This window comes from Carettochelys insculpta, chromosome 28 (assembly GCF_033958435.1).
Source record: "Carettochelys insculpta isolate YL-2023 chromosome 28, ASM3395843v1, whole genome shotgun sequence".
In the NCBI taxonomy this organism is placed as follows: Eukaryota; Metazoa; Chordata; order Testudines; family Carettochelyidae; genus Carettochelys; species Carettochelys insculpta.
Genome location: NC_134164.1, coordinates 15728538 through 15748553, shown reverse-complemented (window position 1 = coordinate 15748553; position 20016 = coordinate 15728538). Strand labels below are relative to the sequence as shown.

General features: G+C 40.2%; 1 protein-coding gene across 1 annotated transcript; it reads left to right on the top strand.

Moving 5' to 3' along the window:
- The first annotated feature begins 221 nt into the window (after positions 1-221).
- On the top strand, positions 222-19945 carry MEIOC (meiosis specific with coiled-coil domain). Its single transcript, XM_074979248.1, has 7 exons — positions 222-338; positions 3014-3174; positions 4763-4867; positions 7247-9122; positions 12956-13090; positions 18285-18465; positions 19484-19945. The coding sequence occupies exons 1-7, from the start codon at positions 297-299 to the stop codon at positions 19711-19713; spliced, it is 2730 nt and encodes a 909-aa protein (XP_074835349.1). The 5' UTR covers positions 222-296; the 3' UTR covers positions 19714-19945.
- The last annotated feature ends 71 nt before the right edge of the window (positions 19946-20016 follow it).

The window sequence follows — 20016 nt, the reverse complement described above, 5'->3', positions numbered from 1 at the left end:
GGGAGGGGTTAGTTTGGGTCGTTAGTGTCTGTAAAAGGATTTATTATTTCCTGGTGAATAATTTGCTGAAAACCAGCTGGGCAGCACCTGCAGGCAAATGTAGAAGAGTTGAACAGTTTGATGTCAGAGTAAAATGAAAACTTTACTTGGATTAATATATAGTTGCATGTTCTACTCTCCTCCCATGCTTTTTTCTTTCTTTAACATAGCCAAAAGTTGCATTCAGAGGCACCAATCGCTGTTGGAGTAGCGCAGAAACCAGCGGAAGGCTAACTGATGTATACAATAGTGTTATCATGACTGGATCCAGTTCGTTCTATGATTGCTACAAATCACAGGTCCGGCTACTTATTTCTAAATAAACTGTATTTTCCATGTGTTTGTTTACGTGAAGAAACACCCACAGTCATTGTTAAATACAGCTGCATGGGCAGCAGAGTGCAAAGAGTTTAATTTTGAGTATATGCTTTCTACTAACTCTTTATTTGAAAAGATGGTACTCCAGTGATGGAAGATATATTTTCTTTCTGGGGGTAACAATAGAAGATGATGACTATTTTGTTATTTGTTCTATTCCCTTGCTTTCCCTGTCAAAAAGTCCACCACCGTTCTCCAAATTACCAGAAATACGTACAATAAAAAAAGATATTTCATTTTGAAAACTGTGCTTTAATATAACACACACACAAGCATCCTATTACCTGTTTTTTCTGTTGTCTGACATATTAAGCCTTTAATTTATGATGATTAAAAGAAGCTGGCTTTTTATGACTTACTTACATAGCAGTTGTACCCAGTGACCCCAGTCAAGATCAGGTTCCTGTTACACTATACAAACATGAAAGCACGGGACTAGATCTGCAGAGGTTCTGCTGCCTCTCCAAGCACTTAAGTCCAGTGTTTTCAAAACAGCTGAGTTATTACCTAATTCTGTATTTACCTAAAGTCCCATGGCACCAGAGGGTGTGTCTGAACTACAGTTTAAGCCCATGCTTGAACATGTGTGTCTGCATTGCAAGTGCACTAGCCTAGGGCTGGAAGGTCCAAGCTTGAGCTAAGCTGACACCCAGGATCTATTGCTTTGCAATGTAGACATCCCCCAGCTTGACTTGGGTCCTGGGAGTCTGCCATAAATATCCAGCAGTTCCATGGGACAACTTCCTTCATTCTCTTTATCCCAGCAGTTCACACGGCTGAAAATGAAAACCATGTTCTGAACCTCACAAATGGCAGCAGCTACAGACCATATAACACATTCTTTTCTGATCATTGATCTGCAAGCACGCTGTCAGTTTCCTGAGCTTGCAATAGAGTGAGCTGATCAAGCTTTTAGTGCACGTGTGCGTGCATACACAAAAAGAGCTGCTTTCTGGTAGTGGTTGTAGGGTGGAGAAAGATGAGGGAGAATAAAGTTTTACCATAATGCACTAAGGTCCTAGATACTAACAGAGAGGGAGCTTTGCTAGTTTATATACTATCAAAACAAAAAAGCAGTCAAGTAGCACTTTAAAGACTAACAAAACAATTTATTAGGTGAGCTTTTGTGGGACAGACCTGCTTCTTCAGACCATTCATACCAAGGTCCTAGATATGGAGCTGTCACATTTCAGTTGGAGGGGTCACTAGGGATTCTGGGTTATGGTTGCTCTGATTCTGGGCTACCTCTGCAATGGCGTCCCAGGGCCTCAGGTTTGAGCATGGATTAGAAAAGTCTTAATATAGGGTTAAAATATGAGGTAGACATGCAAAGCCATGGTTCGCTAACATGGTTCATGTCCAGCTAGTTTGCACTGCAGTGTAGACGTGCCCTAAGTTGCCACCCATAGGCAAGCTCACAGCCATTTAAATTCTGACACAGCTTCCATAGTTCTATTGCATTTCTAGATAGTTCTCTGCATTCTTTTGAAATATTTACAGTCTTCCACCTTCCAGTTAGTTCCATGCCCCCTTTAAGAATTTTGTCAAAAAAGGCATAAATTCAAGATGTAAATCATATATTCCAAGGCCAGAAGGGATTGTTGTTATCATTATAATCTTATTTCCTGCACAACATAGGCAATAGAACTTCTCTAATATAATTCCCAGAACAAAAAAGCAGTCAAGTATCACTTTAAAGACTAACAAAATAATTTATTAATAAATTTTTTGTTAGTCTTCAAAGTGCTACTTGACTGCTTTTTGTTTTGATAGTATATAGACTAGCTCCGCTCTCTCTCTGTTATAATTCCTAGAGTGTATCTCTTAAAAAAACATCCAATCGTGATTTTAAAATTGCGGTGGAGAGTCCATTATGATCCTTTGTAAATTGATCCAGAACTTAAATAGTCACTTAGAAATATACACCTTATTTCCTGTTTGAATTTGTCTAGCTTCAGCTTTCAGCCATTGGATAAGACGTGAGCTCAGTTGGCATAGTGCCTATAAGCACATGTAACGTAAAGGAATGTGCAGGTATTTTGAATGCCAGACCTAGACTATTTATCAAAACAAAATTTTCTAGGTCTTTTTCTATTTTCATATATTAAATTTTTTGTGAAGACTTGTTTGGATGTAAACACTTGTCTGCAGTGTTAACAGTCAGAACACTAGCATCCTTCCTGCCTTTATAGAAGAACCATAAGTAAGCTAACTAGGAGTAAGAATGTAATAGTGTGTTTTCAGTGCCAAGAACTATGTGGAATTAGTTATACCTGTAACATTCTCAGTTTTCATAATTTATTAGCAAAACAAGTAAAGAACTTACTTTGAATTCCAATAACAATAAGACCCTAATAGAAGGTGGAGCATAGTCTTTGGATTGTTGAAGAGTGAATTTTACTCTGCTGTGTGAAAATACTCAGCTATAATCACTGTCATTTAATTGTTATAATTTCCTATTGTTGTCTTTTAATATCGGTTTAAAAACTAATTGCACTGGTCATAAGTTCACCTTTGTCCCCCAAAATGAAATCAGTTACAGCATTGTATAGTTTGTGTTTGATATTAATCTTATTTGATTGCATTTGAAATACAGAATGACGACAGTGTAGACCTACATCAAACATACAGTTCCTCACTTTCTGCATCATCAGAATATTCAACTTCTTTTGATACGTCTCTCTCATATGCACCGTGGTCTACATATGGAGATGATATTAAACAGTCTGCTGTTACTCAGATTAGTTTAAAGAACAGGTATGTTATTTTAATAAGTAATCCTGGCAGGATGAGCATCTATTTTTAAAGGAGATATATGTTATTTATGGTAAACTTTTGAAGGGACCAACTTTGACATCGTGTCTGGAGTGGCTCAGCACTGTGAGTGCCTTTTCCAGGGCAGACTGTCAAAAAACAATGACAGATGCCACAGACTAGTGGAATAGTCTGTTAATTCACTTGCATTACAATGAAAAGATATGATATTTACATATGCAGAAGGGGTTGGCTACCACCTTGTTCATTCTGTCCTCTTAGAATCCAAAATGTCCAGGAATCAATGATCTTCCTTCATAGCTTTTTCTGTAGACAATAGTATGATACGTGTGTTTACTCACAATGCCCAGTTGCTTTTTATTTACCATTTTCAGTTACAGTGCTTCTGTAGAATTTAACAAGATTTCTTTGAGTTACTTAGTTACAGTGGTGTACACAAATGCAAATGTTTGTAACAACAAACAATAGAATATGTCACTAGTTTTCATGAGTTGACCAGCACTCATTTCATTTAGGTTATATAATTATAGAGGTAAACATAATGCAAATATGATTAAGGGTTAATATGATGTAAATGTAGTGTAATGGTAGCAAACCCATTCTAGATAAGTGAATACAATAACATCATTTCTTTTTGTTAGAATGCAAGTGAATTAATTTGGATATATATTGTATTAAATTCTTTTCTAATATTCTCCCACAAGCAAATTGGCCTATATTGCTTTTCAAAGGTCTTAAGTGCCCAAAGATGGTACCTAGTGAGATATTCAAAAGCATCTAAGCATGTTTGGTCCCTGATACCCTTGATTTTAATGATAATTAAGCATCTTGACTTGCTTAGGCATCTGGTGGGATTTTTAGAAGCAACTCTCTGTATCTTTAAGCACCTAAATAGCTATGAAAAAGTGACCCTTAGGAATTTAGGCCCAGAACAAGGTGCACATCAGCCTTTTTAGGTACTAAGTCCACAATGCACATGCCATCTAATCCTAAACGCCAGTGGGCGTAATGGGCTTTAACTACCTAATTGAACCTGTAGGAATCTATGGTTTTTCAAGGTCGCATTAGCAACACTGGCTAAGTTCTAACACTACTGCTCAATTAATAAGCAGTGGGGAACTCTGGCTCAAGTCGTGAAGGGGGCTGGAGCACATGCCCTGTGAGGAGCAGCTGAGGGACTTCGGCTTATTTAGTTTGCAGAAGAGAAGAGTGAGGGGCTATTTGATAGCGTCCTTCAATTTCCTGAAGGGGGGGCTCTAAAGAGGATTTAAAGGGAAGAAGGATTCTTTCGAAGATGGGGTTTACTTTCGAAAGAGCAGCATCTACACTGGTTTTCTTCTTTCGAAAGAAGCTCTTTCAAAATAATATGCAAATAAGGTGCCAAATATGCAAATATGCACTTCATTTGCATTTTCAATTTCTCTCATTTGCATACCTCTTTTGAAAGAGGAATGCAAATGTAGACCACGTTATGAGTAGTCTCTGGTGACCATATTTGTGATTTCCACTGTGCCTTTTAAAGAAAGAATTCAAAGAAGGTAATTATCCTAATGCATATGATTCTTTTCAGGATTCAAACAGAAAGAAATGATTATGGCAGTGAAACAGACTTATATGGACTTGTATCTAATATATTGGATGAACAAGATAAACCACAACCATATTTTGCTGAGGGGTTAGTATATTGATGTGCATGTACTACTAATCCTTTTTTCTCCTTGTAGAAGCTTTTCCCTTTTTCATTTTGCTTATTTCAGTAGCCATTTCTGCATTTACTGGTGTGGGGAAGACTTGGAACATTTACAGCTCATTTCTAACCCTATTGATGATGATCACTCATTGCTGAGTATGATCCAACCCCACTAAAAGATTGACTAATTTTTAACTCGCTATTCAAACACTATGGCTCTGTCTACACAGGCATATATCTTCAAAATAACCGTATTTTGAAGATGACTACCGAAGCACTGAATTGAATATTCAGCGCCTCATTAGCATTAGGACGCTTCTGGCTGCGGTGCTTCAAAAGCATGTGGCTCGGCACGGCTACATGGGGGTCCTTTTCAAAAGGACCCCACACATTTCAAAATCCCCTTATTCTGATCAGTGAGTGGGAAATAATCTCTTTAGAACTACCTATGAAGAATTTGGTAATTAACTAGCTTTCCAGCTAATGCTTTGTAAATAGAATAAGGTTAGAAGAAGAGAACATTATGGTCATCTGGTCTTTATAAAGCCCCCATGTGAGCACGTCCTTGTCTTTAAAGTAATTATTCTCGCAGTACTGCTGTGAAGGAAATACTATCCCCATATTACGGATGGGGGAAGCTGGTTCAGTGAGACTAAATACCCTGCCAAAATTTATACAGGTCATCTGTGATGGAGCAAGAAATAGAAGAGATGTCCGGAGTCCTAGACTGGCATCTGAATCATTGCTTGAGCCTTCCTCTCTGGTCTGAGCAACAGAGGCCAAAGAATTGGACTCGGCAATTTCCTACAGTTAGCCCAATGACTTTTGGTTAAACCTAAGCATATCTTAGAGATTCAATCTTGATTGAAAGATCTCCAAGTAAAGAAGAATTTACATAAAATACAATTAGAAATAGAGATCTCCTTTCATTTGCTAATTTTGTGGTCTTTCTATGTGATTATAGTAAGGTTTAGGTGTAATTCTATTCTTCGTTTACAGTCTGCTTATTGTTTTACTGAGAAAAATCTAAGTTTGTGTGTTGGAACATTCATATTCCTTCATTTATGCTCAGTGCTTTGATTACCTATTCGAGGCAGTGAAATGATGTAAAGCACAAGCACTCCTGAAGATACAATCGGGAGGGCATAGAAGCCTTATGTTCTTTGTATCAAAAGATATACTTGGGGGATGGGGATGATTTGGGTGTTAACTTGCAAGTTAAGGTAATACAATGATCATAGAGTATTAAGATCTGTTAGTACTGTGTTTCCATTTGACCTATGTCAGATGGTAAATCTTTCTCCAGTGCACGTATGTGTATACTACTGTATAGATGCAATCTAGCTTGCTGAAGGAATTGTGCACTTGTTGGAAGCAGCCCTTCCATTTAAAGCAGTGGTGGGCAACCTGCGGACCACAGGCCACATATGGCCCACTGGGGCACCACCTGTTCAAATTCATGGAGGGAGGGAGGGGAGAAGAAAGGATGAAGCATGAATCAGGCGATTCATGGAGCTCTGCAAGTGCTCAAGGGAGGGAGAGGAGTAAGAAATGCAGGGCTCCAGTGCCCTAGTGCATGAGAGGCATGTGGGGCAGGGGAACAGACAGGATCTTTGGGCCACAGGTTGTTGTGGCCCACTGAGATGAAGGAGGGTCACTTATGGCCCACTGACTCTTCTTGGTTACCCATTGTTGATTCAAAGGGAACACTGAATAGATGGTAGAAGAAAGTGGGTAGTCATGATAGCTTATTGGGATATGGAATGTGTAAAATACTAAGGAAATGATGGGATCTAAAGGAAGAAGAGAGTTTTTCTACATGTTGTACCTCCCTGGTCTGACACCCTCAAGATCTGACCAGTTACAAACCAGGGAATCTGACAGATCACAGGAAGTTATTGCTGGTCCTTCTGCTGCTGCTGGCTGCAGGGCTTTCCACAGTGGCAGCAGAGGGACCAGCATTGACTGAGCAGGGACTTGGGACTTGCTTGGAGGAAGAGGCAGGTGAGTGCGGAGCCCCATGGCAAGGGGCCAGGTGGGGCTCCCCAGCCACCCCGCCTCTTCCCTTGAGTGTTCTCCTATCCCCCACTCCTCCCCTTCTTTGCCTGAACGTGAATATCACAAATGAGCTGTTTCCACTGCTCTGAAAGTTCTGGGAGGGTAGGGAGGAGCTGCTGAGTGTGGGACGTGGCCTTTCCCAGTGAGTGCTCCAGCCCTGGACCACCCATGGGGATAGCAGACCACGGATGTTACTGGACTATAGAAGTATTGATGGTAGAATTTGAACCTGGATTTCTCTTTACCCTGTTCCACATGATGAGTAAAGAACAGAATTGTAAATATGTGCATGTTTACTTCTTCTAGGACCTGCTCCTCAAATTTAAAGTCAGTATGGCCTGTGAACACAGCCAGATTTGCAGACCAACACGACCTGTTATCAGAATCTAAGAGGCCTGTAGTTGCAGCCATCTCTCAACAGGTTTTTTACAGTGGTGAATCCATATCTGCTGCTGAAAAACCATGCTTGCACAGTGGCAATCTAGCATCACAACAGAAAATAGATGAACTTTATCATGGGTTTACTACCATGGACCTTGAAGAGCAATGGCTTTATCCTTCTAGGAATGATCATGCTAACTGTTACAACATACAGACCAATGAGAATTCTAAAACACCTCCATTACAAAGCTATTCATATATTAAAAACTCTTTTGCACCACAAACTGGTTTTTCAGAACTAATAAAAGAATCAGAAGCAGATACTTATTTGTATGGAAGAGATAAAGTGTTTTCCAAAGGACCTGATGTGCAGTTACACCAAAAGCGGACAGAAGTGTTACTTCCACAACTTAACAGATACAATGAAAATACAGATTATTGTAGATACCTAGAATATTCTCATCCCAGTAAAGCAAAGCATAATAAGAGTACAACCTTTAGTGTTCAGGATAGTAAAAAATTAACAAATGGAGTACCTGAAGCACCCACTGTGGATATAGATACCTACACTAAATTATTTCAAGTTAAACCAGCAGTTCAAAAAAAAGTTGAAGATACAATTCCAGATCATCAGAACTTTACATTTTCTAAAACTACAGGGCTCTTGTCAGAAAAGCAATTTGCAAACGAACCTTCATTTACCACTGACTTTGGGTTAAAATCAGAGTATGGACTAAAATCTCATACATCTTGTCCAGGGAGTAGTGATTTTGCAAATACCACAGAAAAACAGCTCTTTTCCAAATCTGATCCACAGAATTCTGAATATTTTAAATCACTGACTTTATTATCAAACTCAGCAACCACTTCAGCAGGTACTAGTGTACGGCCAACTTGGATGAATATTCAAACTCAAAACAATACTTCAGTCCTGTACCAAAATCCAGGCACCTTGATGAAGATAAGTAACCATCTGTCTGCTACTTCAAAAGGTTCCAATAATTCTAATGATTTCTCGCAATTGTCATCTTCAAATTTAACTTTAAATAGTAACTTGTTTCAGAAATTCTGCCAAGAAAATCCTTCTGCATTTTCTAATTTTGATTTTGGTTATAGCACTGCAGAACGAGTTCAGCCTAATAATCATATGGATGGACTAATGAAGGCTGGAGAAGAGAGTCTCTTTGAATCAGTCACTGATAAAAAAATTAAGCAGTCAAATGGTTTTTGTGAGAAGTATTCAGCTCAACAATACGGGATCACTGAAAAATTGATGAAACATAACTTCCAAGCTAAGACACAAAGTGGACATTATGATCCTGAGGAAGGACAAAAACATTTAGATGGATTGCAACAGAACACGTACCAGGATCTGTTGGAGTCTCATGGTCACTTTAATAGTCACAGACAGGGAAGTGGAGACAGTAATGTTGTCAATAGCCGTGTAAATCGTACACAGGCTTCCTGCTTTTCAAACAATTACATGATGGGTGATTTAAGACACAATCATAGCTTTCAACAACTTGGTTCAAATGGGTTTCCTTTGAGATCCACCCATCCATTTGGCCATTCAGTTGTTCCCCTGATGGATTCCTATGATTTGTTTTCTTATGATGATTTAAGTCACTTATATCCTTATTTTAATGATATGATGTATGGTGATGGTTCTTTCTCTGGTTTTGTACCAACATTTGGCTTTCAAAGACCAATTAAAACTCGTAGTGGGCCTGCCAGTGAACTTCATATTAGACTGGAAGAATGTTATGAACAATGGAGAGCTTTGGAAAAGGAAAGAAAAAAGGTAATAACCAGAGTTATTTATACAAAAGTGAGTTTCATATTATTGTATGAGATCTTTAGATATGACATGACAGTCTGTGGTCTGTAGATAGTACTTACTGTGTTAAGGTGATGAAGCCCTAAAATGGGGGTTTAAAGGAAGAAATTAATTTTTCCTGCAAAGTGGACTGAAAACAGGAAAACTTAAAGCCAAATCTTGATATCTGTGATTGTGTGTGTTGGCTGCGGCTTCAAATTTAAGCTCAAATTGAGTTGTGCACTTAAACTGCAGCACTTACTGTTTGAGTGTACAGTGAATTTCCGGAGAATTTACAAGTATTTCCACTAATTAAATTAAAGGTTAATTTTAAAATTGATCCTCTCAGAAGTTTAACTGATACCAGGCATTTTATTTCTTAATCACTTTTATATCGGAATAACAGATTCTTTAAACTTCTTTTACAGTTAAACTCATGGAAATCTTGTGCATAGCTGTATTTGAAGATTTAGGATAGGGCTACACTGCAAAATTATTTCAAAATAACAGCCATTATTTTGAAATAACTATCCTGGCATCTGCAAAATGAAACTGTTTTAAAATTAGTAAACTTCATTGCACAAGGAGTAGCACTATTTCAAAATAGCTATATTGAAATAGAGGCTGTTTAGATAAGAAATAGCACCTATTTTGAAATAAGCTATAGTACATCCAATGGCTGTATTTCAAAATAGGCTCTGTATGTAGCTGCTATATTTTGAAATAGCTAAGTGCTATTTCAAAATGCATTTTGTGTGTAGCAGCGTTATTTCAGAATAGCTCTTCCGCATAGTTTATTTCAAAATAAGGCTTCTGTGTAGACATACCCTTATTTAGGATTACAAGTAACTTCTCTTTTGCATGAATAAAACGTTATTCATGAGCAAAGGTTGAAGTGATAACATTCTTCTACAGAGAAATCCATAAAGATCTGCCTTCTTTCTAAGAGTGTATCTATACAACATTTAGCTGTGCAGACAAAGTTTTTAGGCTATGGTTCAGGCTGGAGCTCAGACTCTGAAGTCTACCTTAGGCATGAAGCTGGGCTTCAGAACCTGTGCTGTAGTCTGAGAATTAACTAGAAAGTGCTGTGTTCAGCTATTTTAGAGCACTAGTGCAAACCCATCTAGCCTGAACCTGTTGATCTGGGCTGGGAAGCTCACTCTTATGTGCTCCAAAGTGTTATGTAGATACATGCATAATGGCTGTTATTTCCAGTGGTATTGAAGCCATGAGCTGTCCCTAGAAAATGAAACTTTCTCAGTTAAACTTGTTTCTCTTCATTTTCTGACACCATGGAAAGCCTCCATCTTCCAATAGCGAAGTTTAGCTACACCCTCCCGGGAAATGGTGGGCCTCTGCCCCGGTTAAAAGAACAGTCCTTTCAGAGTTTTTCTGAGAAACTTCAGTCTCTCATGAAAGAAAACTGTTGTGAAAAATATTTATAAAAATTACAATTAATCACAAATGTTAATTTTCAAAATCTTGTTCTTGCACCAAATCTGCTACAGGGCAGGATGGAAGTAGTGATTTTGTGTTAGGCAGCAATGTGTCTATGCATGTGCAGTGGCAGAATAGTGAAAGAGCAGGAGGACGAGGAGGAAAACTAAGTTGACTGCTGAGAGTATAGAGAGAGAGAGGAGCTAGGGAAAATTTGAGGACCAGGCAGAAGGGGATAAATTGAGGTATAAACAGTCAGGCTGTGTTGGTGAAACAAAGCAACTGTAAACCTAGTTTATTTGCCTAGGATGCTCTTGTAGCATTTTGCAGTCCAGAATAGCACCAGATGGCCACAGAATATTGGTGAATCTGGTCATAAATATCTTATTAAAAGTAATTTAAGGTTGTTTTGAAAAATTTCACATTTTCAGATCGTTAAGATATCACTAGATAATATTCTGAGTGTTTCACTTAATATTCATATATGAAAATTTGAAATAATAAATAAGGAAATTCCAAACAAGAATTGTTAAAATGGAACTAAGGTTGAGAATGCATACAGTTAATTGATGATGAAGTACATCACAGGGATATTGTTATACAAAACCCAACCATTGTTAACCCAGGACATGCAAGGTAAGGTTTAAACTTGAAAAAGTCCAAGGAAATACACAAGTATGGCACTCAAATCTTTACTCTTTTCTGTGGTGATACTATTAATACAAGACGACAAACTTTAAAATTCCTTATTTCTGCGAAAACAACAAGGAGTTCTGTGGCATATTAAAAACTAACAGATTTATTTGGGCATAAACTTTTGTGGGTAAAACCCACTTCATCAGGTGCATGTTGTTTTTACAGATACAGACAAACACAGCTACTATTGAGACTTAATCCTACAGTTATTGCATTGTGCCTGTACAAAGAACAGTTAAAAAGTGCTCTAATTCTGCACTTCTGTACCTTAATAAATTTAGGTTTCTCAGAAGTTTCATCTTACTTCTTGAATTTCTTTGTTAACAGCATTTGATTTGGGGATAATTGCAAAATCCCTGTAATGTATTTTGACTAAAATTATTTAGGTGTACACTAACACTAGCTCAATGTTAAATTAGTTATTTTGTCTGGAAATTCAGTGTGTATTTAAAATATACACGCATCAGCCTTATCCATGGTATCAAAAGAAAGTGCAGTTATGAAAATGAGTTGTTGATATTTTGATGCATACTGTTTGTAAATCTAGTGCCTTGATCTCATAGTTTGAGGATACAAATTTTACAGTGAGGGCGAGATCCACAAATGGAGTTTTGCATATAAGTCCAGAGTTTGGATCCTCAAAACCTAGCTTAGCTGCTGCTTAACCCTGTAGGTGCCTACCTTTCTGCTAGTACAGTCCGCCTGGCATTTAAATACTGAGACAGAAAATTATTGTCTCTATAGCCCAGTGATTAGACCAGTCACCAGATTTTATACAACTTGGAGCCAGTTTAAAAAAGAGAGATTGAAAGGGCCCACTTCAGAATACTCTGTAGTCTTGTGATCAGGTCACTCTCACTTAGGAGGTGGAAGACCTGGGTTCAAGTTCACATTTTGAAATTAGAGTGGAGATTTAAACCTGGGCTTCTGACATTTGAGAGGAGTGCCCTAACAACTAGATTATAAGAGAGGCCATGACAACAGTTGTCACCTCCTCTTCATTTTTTTTCTTTTTGAGAGAAAGGGCTGACCTAGCTTAGGTACCTAACTCAGGAAAGCTTTAGGTAACACCTTAGAATTAGACGTCTCACTCCCTTTGAGTGGGAGATTTTAGACTCCACCCTTCTTCTTGTCATTTCTTGATGGCTACTTTAGGCAGCTCTCCTGTCAACTAGCTGGCTTCTATGCATCCCATTTTTAGAAATGTAATTCTCTGTGCATCATACTTGTAACTCCCCATACATCTTGATGTCTAATTCAGAGCTGTAGATTCCACTAGACAGCAGGGCAGATAAATGTTAGGGATTTCTGTGCTGAGTCCTCTTTGTGGAACTAGTCCTAAATACCTAGTTTAAATACATTCTAGAAGTTCCTTAGAAGTAAGCTGCCCATTCATTTCATTGACAGGACTGCAAAAAGACTTTGGGAGCTAGTGATCTGGTTTACGTTTCTGCTCAATTAGCAGACTGAATGCTAGCCCCAACTAGCAGATTTCAAGCCACATGATTTCTACAGCATTTCTGTGCATTTCAGCACCTACTTTTTTAAAAAGAATTTTTAAGAAAAAAGCTTCTTAAAGGAATTATATCATTCTTACAATCTTACAGTTTATTACTGTTTCCTGCAAGAATAATTAGCACGCTTCACTAACATCACAAGAAAACTGTCATATTTTTTCTCAGACGGAATCTGCTCTTGCCAAGAACTATCCAGGGAAAAAGGTTTCCAGTACTAACAACACTCCAATTCCAAGGTTGACATCAAACCCATCAAGAGTTGATCGCTTAATTGTGGATCAGCTACGTGAGCAAGCCAGAGTGAGTTGATTAGTAACACACAACTTTATGCCATTTAGATTGCCTATATACTTGTGTCATTAATGGAAGTCCATGAAACGTGTACTTTACAATTAAGTAAGGTTAGAAAGAATAACTTGAAATAAACTCAAATATGAAACTTGTAAACACATATATTAAAGAAGCTGCAACACTTCTGTTCTCCTTTCCCTTTGAATTGTTACTGTAGAATGGTCCCACTGTCCCCAGCAACTGAATTTATCCTTTGTGTGAAAGTGCTCAGTCCCATTTCTTTAAATCACTTCTGCCTTCCTCTCATTTACATTGTCTTAGTTTTTTAACTCTCCTATACACCACTCTAAATTCTGTCATCAGTATGAATCCCTTTAATAATTGTAGATCACTTTACATTCATCATGACCAAAAACAAAACCCCAAATCAGTTAATACCTACAAAAGATTAGATTCTTCAGATATGGCATCATTATCTTGTAATGCATCCTTTCCCAAAGACCACCAATATAGCACACAGTTTTCCAATGTAAGTCTGAATTCTACTGGAATGGTACCACCTTATTTTGCTACAGATATTTACTAGTGTTTCCTTTTTCATTGCTGTTGTGTAATTAGATTATTAGAAAATGTTAATGGAATAGATAACTGTTACTGCTAGACAATTTCAGCTTCTTCGTTTCATTAATTAAAACATATCAGCATTTTACAGTTCCATACCCCAGCACCTTTTAGAGAAATACAACACAATTCAGCTGACAATACGATATATCCCAGTGAGGTGGAAACTTTTGCATCCATTTATTAACAGATTTACACCCCCAACTGTCCAATAATTTGGGTTGTGAAGGGAAATGAATAGAGAGGAGGTATGGGTAGATTGTGTATAAATGCTTAGCTTGGGACTTTGCTAGGACATCAGTGTCAGTAAGTAGAAATCAGCCATCCTACAGTCTGGTTGGGCTGCTCATGTTTTGTTTGGTAAGTTTGTTTCTTCTTTGAGTGATTGCTCATGTGCATTCCAGTTTGGGTGTGTACCGAGCGCATGCCCAGTTGCCGGAAGCTTTTTGCCCTAGCCGGTAGCCCTAGGGTCGGTGCGGCACCCCCTGGAGTGGCGCCCTTATTGCCACCCATCGTGCTGTATTTCTGGAGTACAAACGCTCACTGAGTCAGAGTACCACTCAGGGTAGACAGAAAAATAGTACAGCAGACAGCCAGGTGCTGTGCCAACAACTGCTGGCTTAAGCTATGCAGCAGTTTCCAGACCTATGCTGACTCTGGTAATCTCAGGGGAATGTACGAAGGCATAACGAAGGCTATGAGACCCATCCAGAACAAGACGGCACCTCTGAAATCCAGATCTGGTGAAGTCATTACTGACAAAGCCAAACAGATGGAGTGATGGGTTGAGCACTACTCTGAGCTGTACTCATGCAAGAACACTGTGGTTGATACAGCCCTCAACGCCGTCAAGCTCCTGTCAGTCATGGACGAGCTGGACCAGGAACCAACTGTGGTCGAATTGAAGAACGCTATTGACAGCACTGGAGTAGGAAAGGCCCCAGGCCAGGATGGTATACCATCAGAGGTGGTAATCCAGTGTGCCTTGGACACACTCCTGGAACGCCTGCATGAGCTGCTGTGCCTGTGCTGGAGAGAGGGTGAGGTTCCACAGGATATGTGGGATGCCAACATTGTAACCTTGTCTAAGAACAAAGGAGACAGAAGTGACTGCAACAATTACTGTGGAATCTCCCTCCTAAGTATCACTGGTAAATTGTTCTCTCCTGTCATCCTCGGAAGACTCCAGAAGCTGGCTGAGAGGGTGTATCCTGAATCCCAGTCCGGATTCCGCGCCAAGAGATCTGCCATTGACATGATCTTCTCCCTGAGGCAGCTGCAGGAGAAATGCAGAGAGCAGAGGAAGCTACTCTGTGTCGCCTTCGTCGACCTGACTAAGGCTTTCGACTCAGTCAGTAGGGATGGACTGTTTAAATTGCTCCACAAGATAGGCTGTCCACCACAGCTACTCAAGATGATCCAGTCTTTCCACAAAGCCACTAGAGGAACCATCCAATATGACGGCATATCATCAGATGCCTTGAGCATCAGGAGTGGCGTCAAACAAGGGTGCGTCCTTGCTCCGACATGGTTCGGGATCTTCTTCGCACTCCTCCTGAAGCATGCCTTTGGATCCTCAACAGAGGGCATCTTTTTGCACACAAGATCTGATGGGAAACTGTTTAATCTTGCAAGGCTGAAGGCTAAGTCTAAGGTGCGGGAAGTGCTCATTAGAGACATGCTGTTTGCAGACGACACTGCTGTAGTGACACACACAGAAGGCCAGCTTCAAAAACTGCTGGATCAGTTCTCCAAAGTGTGCAAGGACTTCGGGCTTACCATCAGCCTAGAGGAGACACATGTATTTGGTCAGGATGTTGCTGAACGTCCATCAATCAGCATTGACAATTACACGCTAGATGTCATCCACGAGTTTACTTACCTCGGGTCCACCATCACCGACACCCTGTCGCTGGAGTCTGAGCTAAACAGGAGGATTGGAAAAGCAGCCACAACTCTGTTCAGACTTAGCAAGAGAGCGTGGAACAGCAACAAGCTGTACACTCACACCAAAATGCAAGTTTACAAAGCCTGCATCCTCAGCACCCTCCTCTTTGGCAGTGAGTCTTGGACCTTGTACGCCCGCCAGGAAAAGATGCTGAATGTCTTCCTCTTGCGTTGCCTGAGGTGCATTCTTGGGATATCATGGAAGGACAGAGTGCCCAACACCGCCGCCCTCAAATAAGCTGGAATTCCAACCATGCATACCCTCCTCAGGCAGCGGCAGCTCCGCTGGCTTGGCCATGTCCACAGGATGAATGATGGAAGGATCCCAAAAGACATCCTGTACGGCGAGCTAGCCTCTGGCAAAAGACCTCCCGGATGCCCCCAGTTGCATTACAAAGACGTCTGTAAGAGGGAACTCAAAGAGGTAGACATTGACCCAGATAGTTGGGAAGAGCTGGCAGACAACTGCAGCAGCTGATAGCAGGAGCTACACAAAGGCCTTCAGAAGGGTGAGATGAAGATCAGACAGCTGGCAGAGGAGAAGCGAGCCCGTAGAGAGGACAGTAAGGACCTGCCAGAGACCCACTACATATGCAGCAGATGTAGCAAGGGTTGTCACTCTCATGTGGGCCTCCACAGTCACAGTCAGCGCTGCAAATGACAATCTTAAATGGAGTTACAAAGGGCGTGATCCATAGTCTACGCAGACTGAAGGATGCCTACCTACCTAACCTGCCCCCCGCTCAGTTCCTTCTCCCTGCGCTGTTGGTTGCGGGAGCTCCCTCATTGTTGAGAGTTCTCTGGTAGCCTTTATTGTTTTAATTAGTTATAAATAGTTAAGATAGTTATCTTCATACGTTACCGGTGTTTTATCCAAAGTCCCATGCCTCCCCTAGGGAGCAGAGCTTACACACTTTGGATGTCTGGAGGGCACTGGCCTTGTATATGGACAGGACCAAACCCTTGCGGAAGTCGCAGCAGTTGTTTGTTGCAGTGGCAGACAGGATGAAGGGGCACCCAGTCTCGTCTCAGCGGATGTCCTCCTGGATAGTGGCCTGTATCAGTGAGTGCTACAAACTGGTGGGGGTTCCCCCTCTGCCGATCAGGGCTCACTCCTCTAGGGCACAGGCATCCTCGGCGGTGTTCTTAGCCAAAGTGCCTATCCAGGACATCTGCTGGGCGGCCACTTGGTCCTCCTTTCACACGTTCACAGCGTGTTACACAGCACACACAGGAAGACGCTGGAGTGGGCAGGGCTGTCCTGCATTCCTTTCGGGGCTGCGACACCCCCTCCTAGGCATTGGCTTGCATTCGCCCAAACTGGAATGCACATGAGCAATCACTCGAAGAAGAAAAGACAGTTACCTGTTCTGTAACTGGTGTTCTTCGAGATGTGTTGCTCATGTCCATTCCAAAACCCTCCCACCTTCCCCTCTGTCAGAGTAGCTGGCAAGAAGGAACTGGGGGGCGGGGCAGGGCAGGGCGAGCAGTGCATATATGGGTGGCCATACAGGCACCACTTCAGGGGCGCCGCACCAACCCTAGGGCTACCGGCTAGGACAAAAAGCTTCTGGCAACTGGGCATGCGCTTGGTGCACACCTGCATTGGAATGGACATGAGTAACACATCTCGAAGTACATCAGTTACAGAACAGGTAACTGTCTTTTCTTGCTTTGAACTGCAAAAAGTAATTCAAAAATAAGCTCAACTACTTAAACTTTGCTTACAGATTTCATTTGTGTGCCCAAGGATTAAAAATACACTGATCCATTAATAGATAAGGATGTTTTAAGAGGGCAGGATGGGGGGGCTGAAATATTTGCTTCCATACTGGCTCTTTCTCTCCTCTCACCCCCTCCCAATCCTTTCCCCTCTCCTTTTGCTCCACTGTGTAGGTGGTAGAAAGAGCAGGTGCCATGGTTTTTGAAAAATCTCAAAGAGAGTTTTTGATATACTTACTTCTTCAGTTACTAATTAAAGTATTGCTGAATAGTCCACACTAGCCTGAAAATCTCAACCATTGCTTTTAGCAAAGCATTTTAGTTGTATTACTTAGTCCTACCGTGAGAGCAGGTGACAAAGACTGGATGACTTTTTGAGGTCCCTTTTAGTCCTATGATTGTTTTATTAAATAAATTTCAGCCTTGACACTTTACTAATGTTGTTCTTAGTTTTAAAGTGTGTTGCTTCAACTATAGCAGTAAGTTCTCAGGGAAAATGTAAAGCCACACGTGTTAACAGGAAGCACTGGCATTCAGCTTGGGTGTGGGGAAATCCAAGCTTGTGTCTCCTCCTAAATATGGGATGAAGATGGAAGCTAAAATTTTTAAAATGACTGGTAAGAAAGGTATTTCACGTTGTGAATACAAATATTGAGGCATCCCCAAATCACTAGTTAGTTTTGGAAATCTTAGCTGAAAGGTCCCCCAGTGCTGGAGTTTTTTTGACAATCCCCAAACCAACCACTGTTTGGCTTGTTTGGAGAAGATAAAATTAGAGCTAAAAATTGTACCTATTTCCAAAACGTAACCGTTAAAGCAGAATGATATTCCTCTGTATTCTGCCTGTGTTTAATTTTCACTTAAGTCTAGATGAAGAAAACACAATCTATAACAGATATAAAATGTTCACTAGGTTGTGACTTTACTTGGAAAAATGGAACGTCTTCGCAGTTCTCCCCTTCATGCTAATATCTCCACTGCTCTTGATAAACATCTGGAAGTAATTCATATAGTGCAGTCACGTAGAAAGGATGAAATTGTAAATGCTTCAAATCGGCAAAGGCAAGGAGCTCCAAGATGCCAAGATGACAGAGGTATAAATGTCCTTCCACAATCTCCTATTGTAGCAGAATAAGTCTAAATCTATCATAATTTCATAATAATAGGAGATACAGGTTGAATCTCTAGCTCACCACCTTCAGGACCTGACTGGTGCCAAGCCAGAGAATTGGTCTAGCCACAAGAGGACAGTGTTGTCTAGCAGCATTACCAATACTTCAACTGCATACTAGGCTCTTAGAAGATATTTAAGGGTAAATTAGAGCTCAATAACAGCACAGAACACGGCCAGGACTGGTGGCTGTAAACAAACTTTATGGGACCATGGGAAACTTGGCCACACCCTTGATAACTGAACATGCAGCTAACCAAAATCATACTGGACCACGGATGTTGCCAGACAAGAGAGTGCCAAGCTAGAGATGTTCAACCTTGAGTGGTTTATTGTATTTTTTTTATTTTATTTTTATTGTGAGACTTGTATTTGGACTCAGGAAAAATGTGAAGAATTTTTCTGTGATTTAAACTGATTACTTTTTAGTTAGGAATGTACAGTAAAAATTTTTGAACATTAGGTAAATGGAATTAACCAACTTATGAGAGGTCAGAAGGAGGTAATGATAAGGAGTAAGTTCAATAGATAGATGTCTGTCAGGGATGGTTAGATAGTACTTGGTCCTGCTGTTAGGGCAGGGGGCTGGACTCAATGGCCTCTTGAGGTCCCTTCCAGTCCTAGTATTCTATGATTCATCTTAGCAAGAGGTTTCTATATTGAAATAATCACTCTAGTACCTCAGGCTTAGTTTCAAAGGTATTTAGGTGTCAGGAGTTAGGGGCCAGATTACCTTTGAGGATCTGGTCTAAGTGCCTAAAATAATTTGTGCCACTCCCACTTCCTGATTTAAGGCAGTACAAAGTGAGTCCCAACCAGTCCTCATAGGTGACAGGAATACATGTGCTCTTCAGGAGTTCATCTAGTGAAAAATTTTTTCAAATGGTGTCTTTATGTTAACAATATTTAGAGAAAGCATAATACACTTTTCTTCCCAACAGATGTTTTTGCCCTCGCTTTAGCCATTAAAGAGATGAGCATCGCAACACGTAAAGCGCGTACTACCCTTTGGTGTGCACTTCAGATGACCTTACCAAAAACTACCACTACAGCTGGACAAGTAGATGTGGAGAAAGCTTTTCAGGAGATGGTACAGTCTGAAGATAAAACATGTGAAAATATGAACAGCAGCAACCTCTTGATCCAGAGAGGTGAAACAAACAAACAGTAGTGAATGTTATTCCTTGAAAGAGTAAACTTTGAAGTGTGGATGTGAGAAGACATGGTGTACTGTGAGTATTTTAGATGAATACAAAAAAAATTATTAAATTAATCAATTTTCTTCTAAATGTAAAGTTAATATCTGAATGAAGCAAATTCAGCTTCTCAAAGAAAAAAGAAAAAGAAAAAAAGTTCCAGTTTCTAGCTATCTTGGAGCCTAACCCACTGAACTAACAGGTTATGTTAGCAGCTTCAGCAGTACATTAACTTGTCAGATTTGTTAGTTTAAAGTAATATGATTATTTTTAACAAC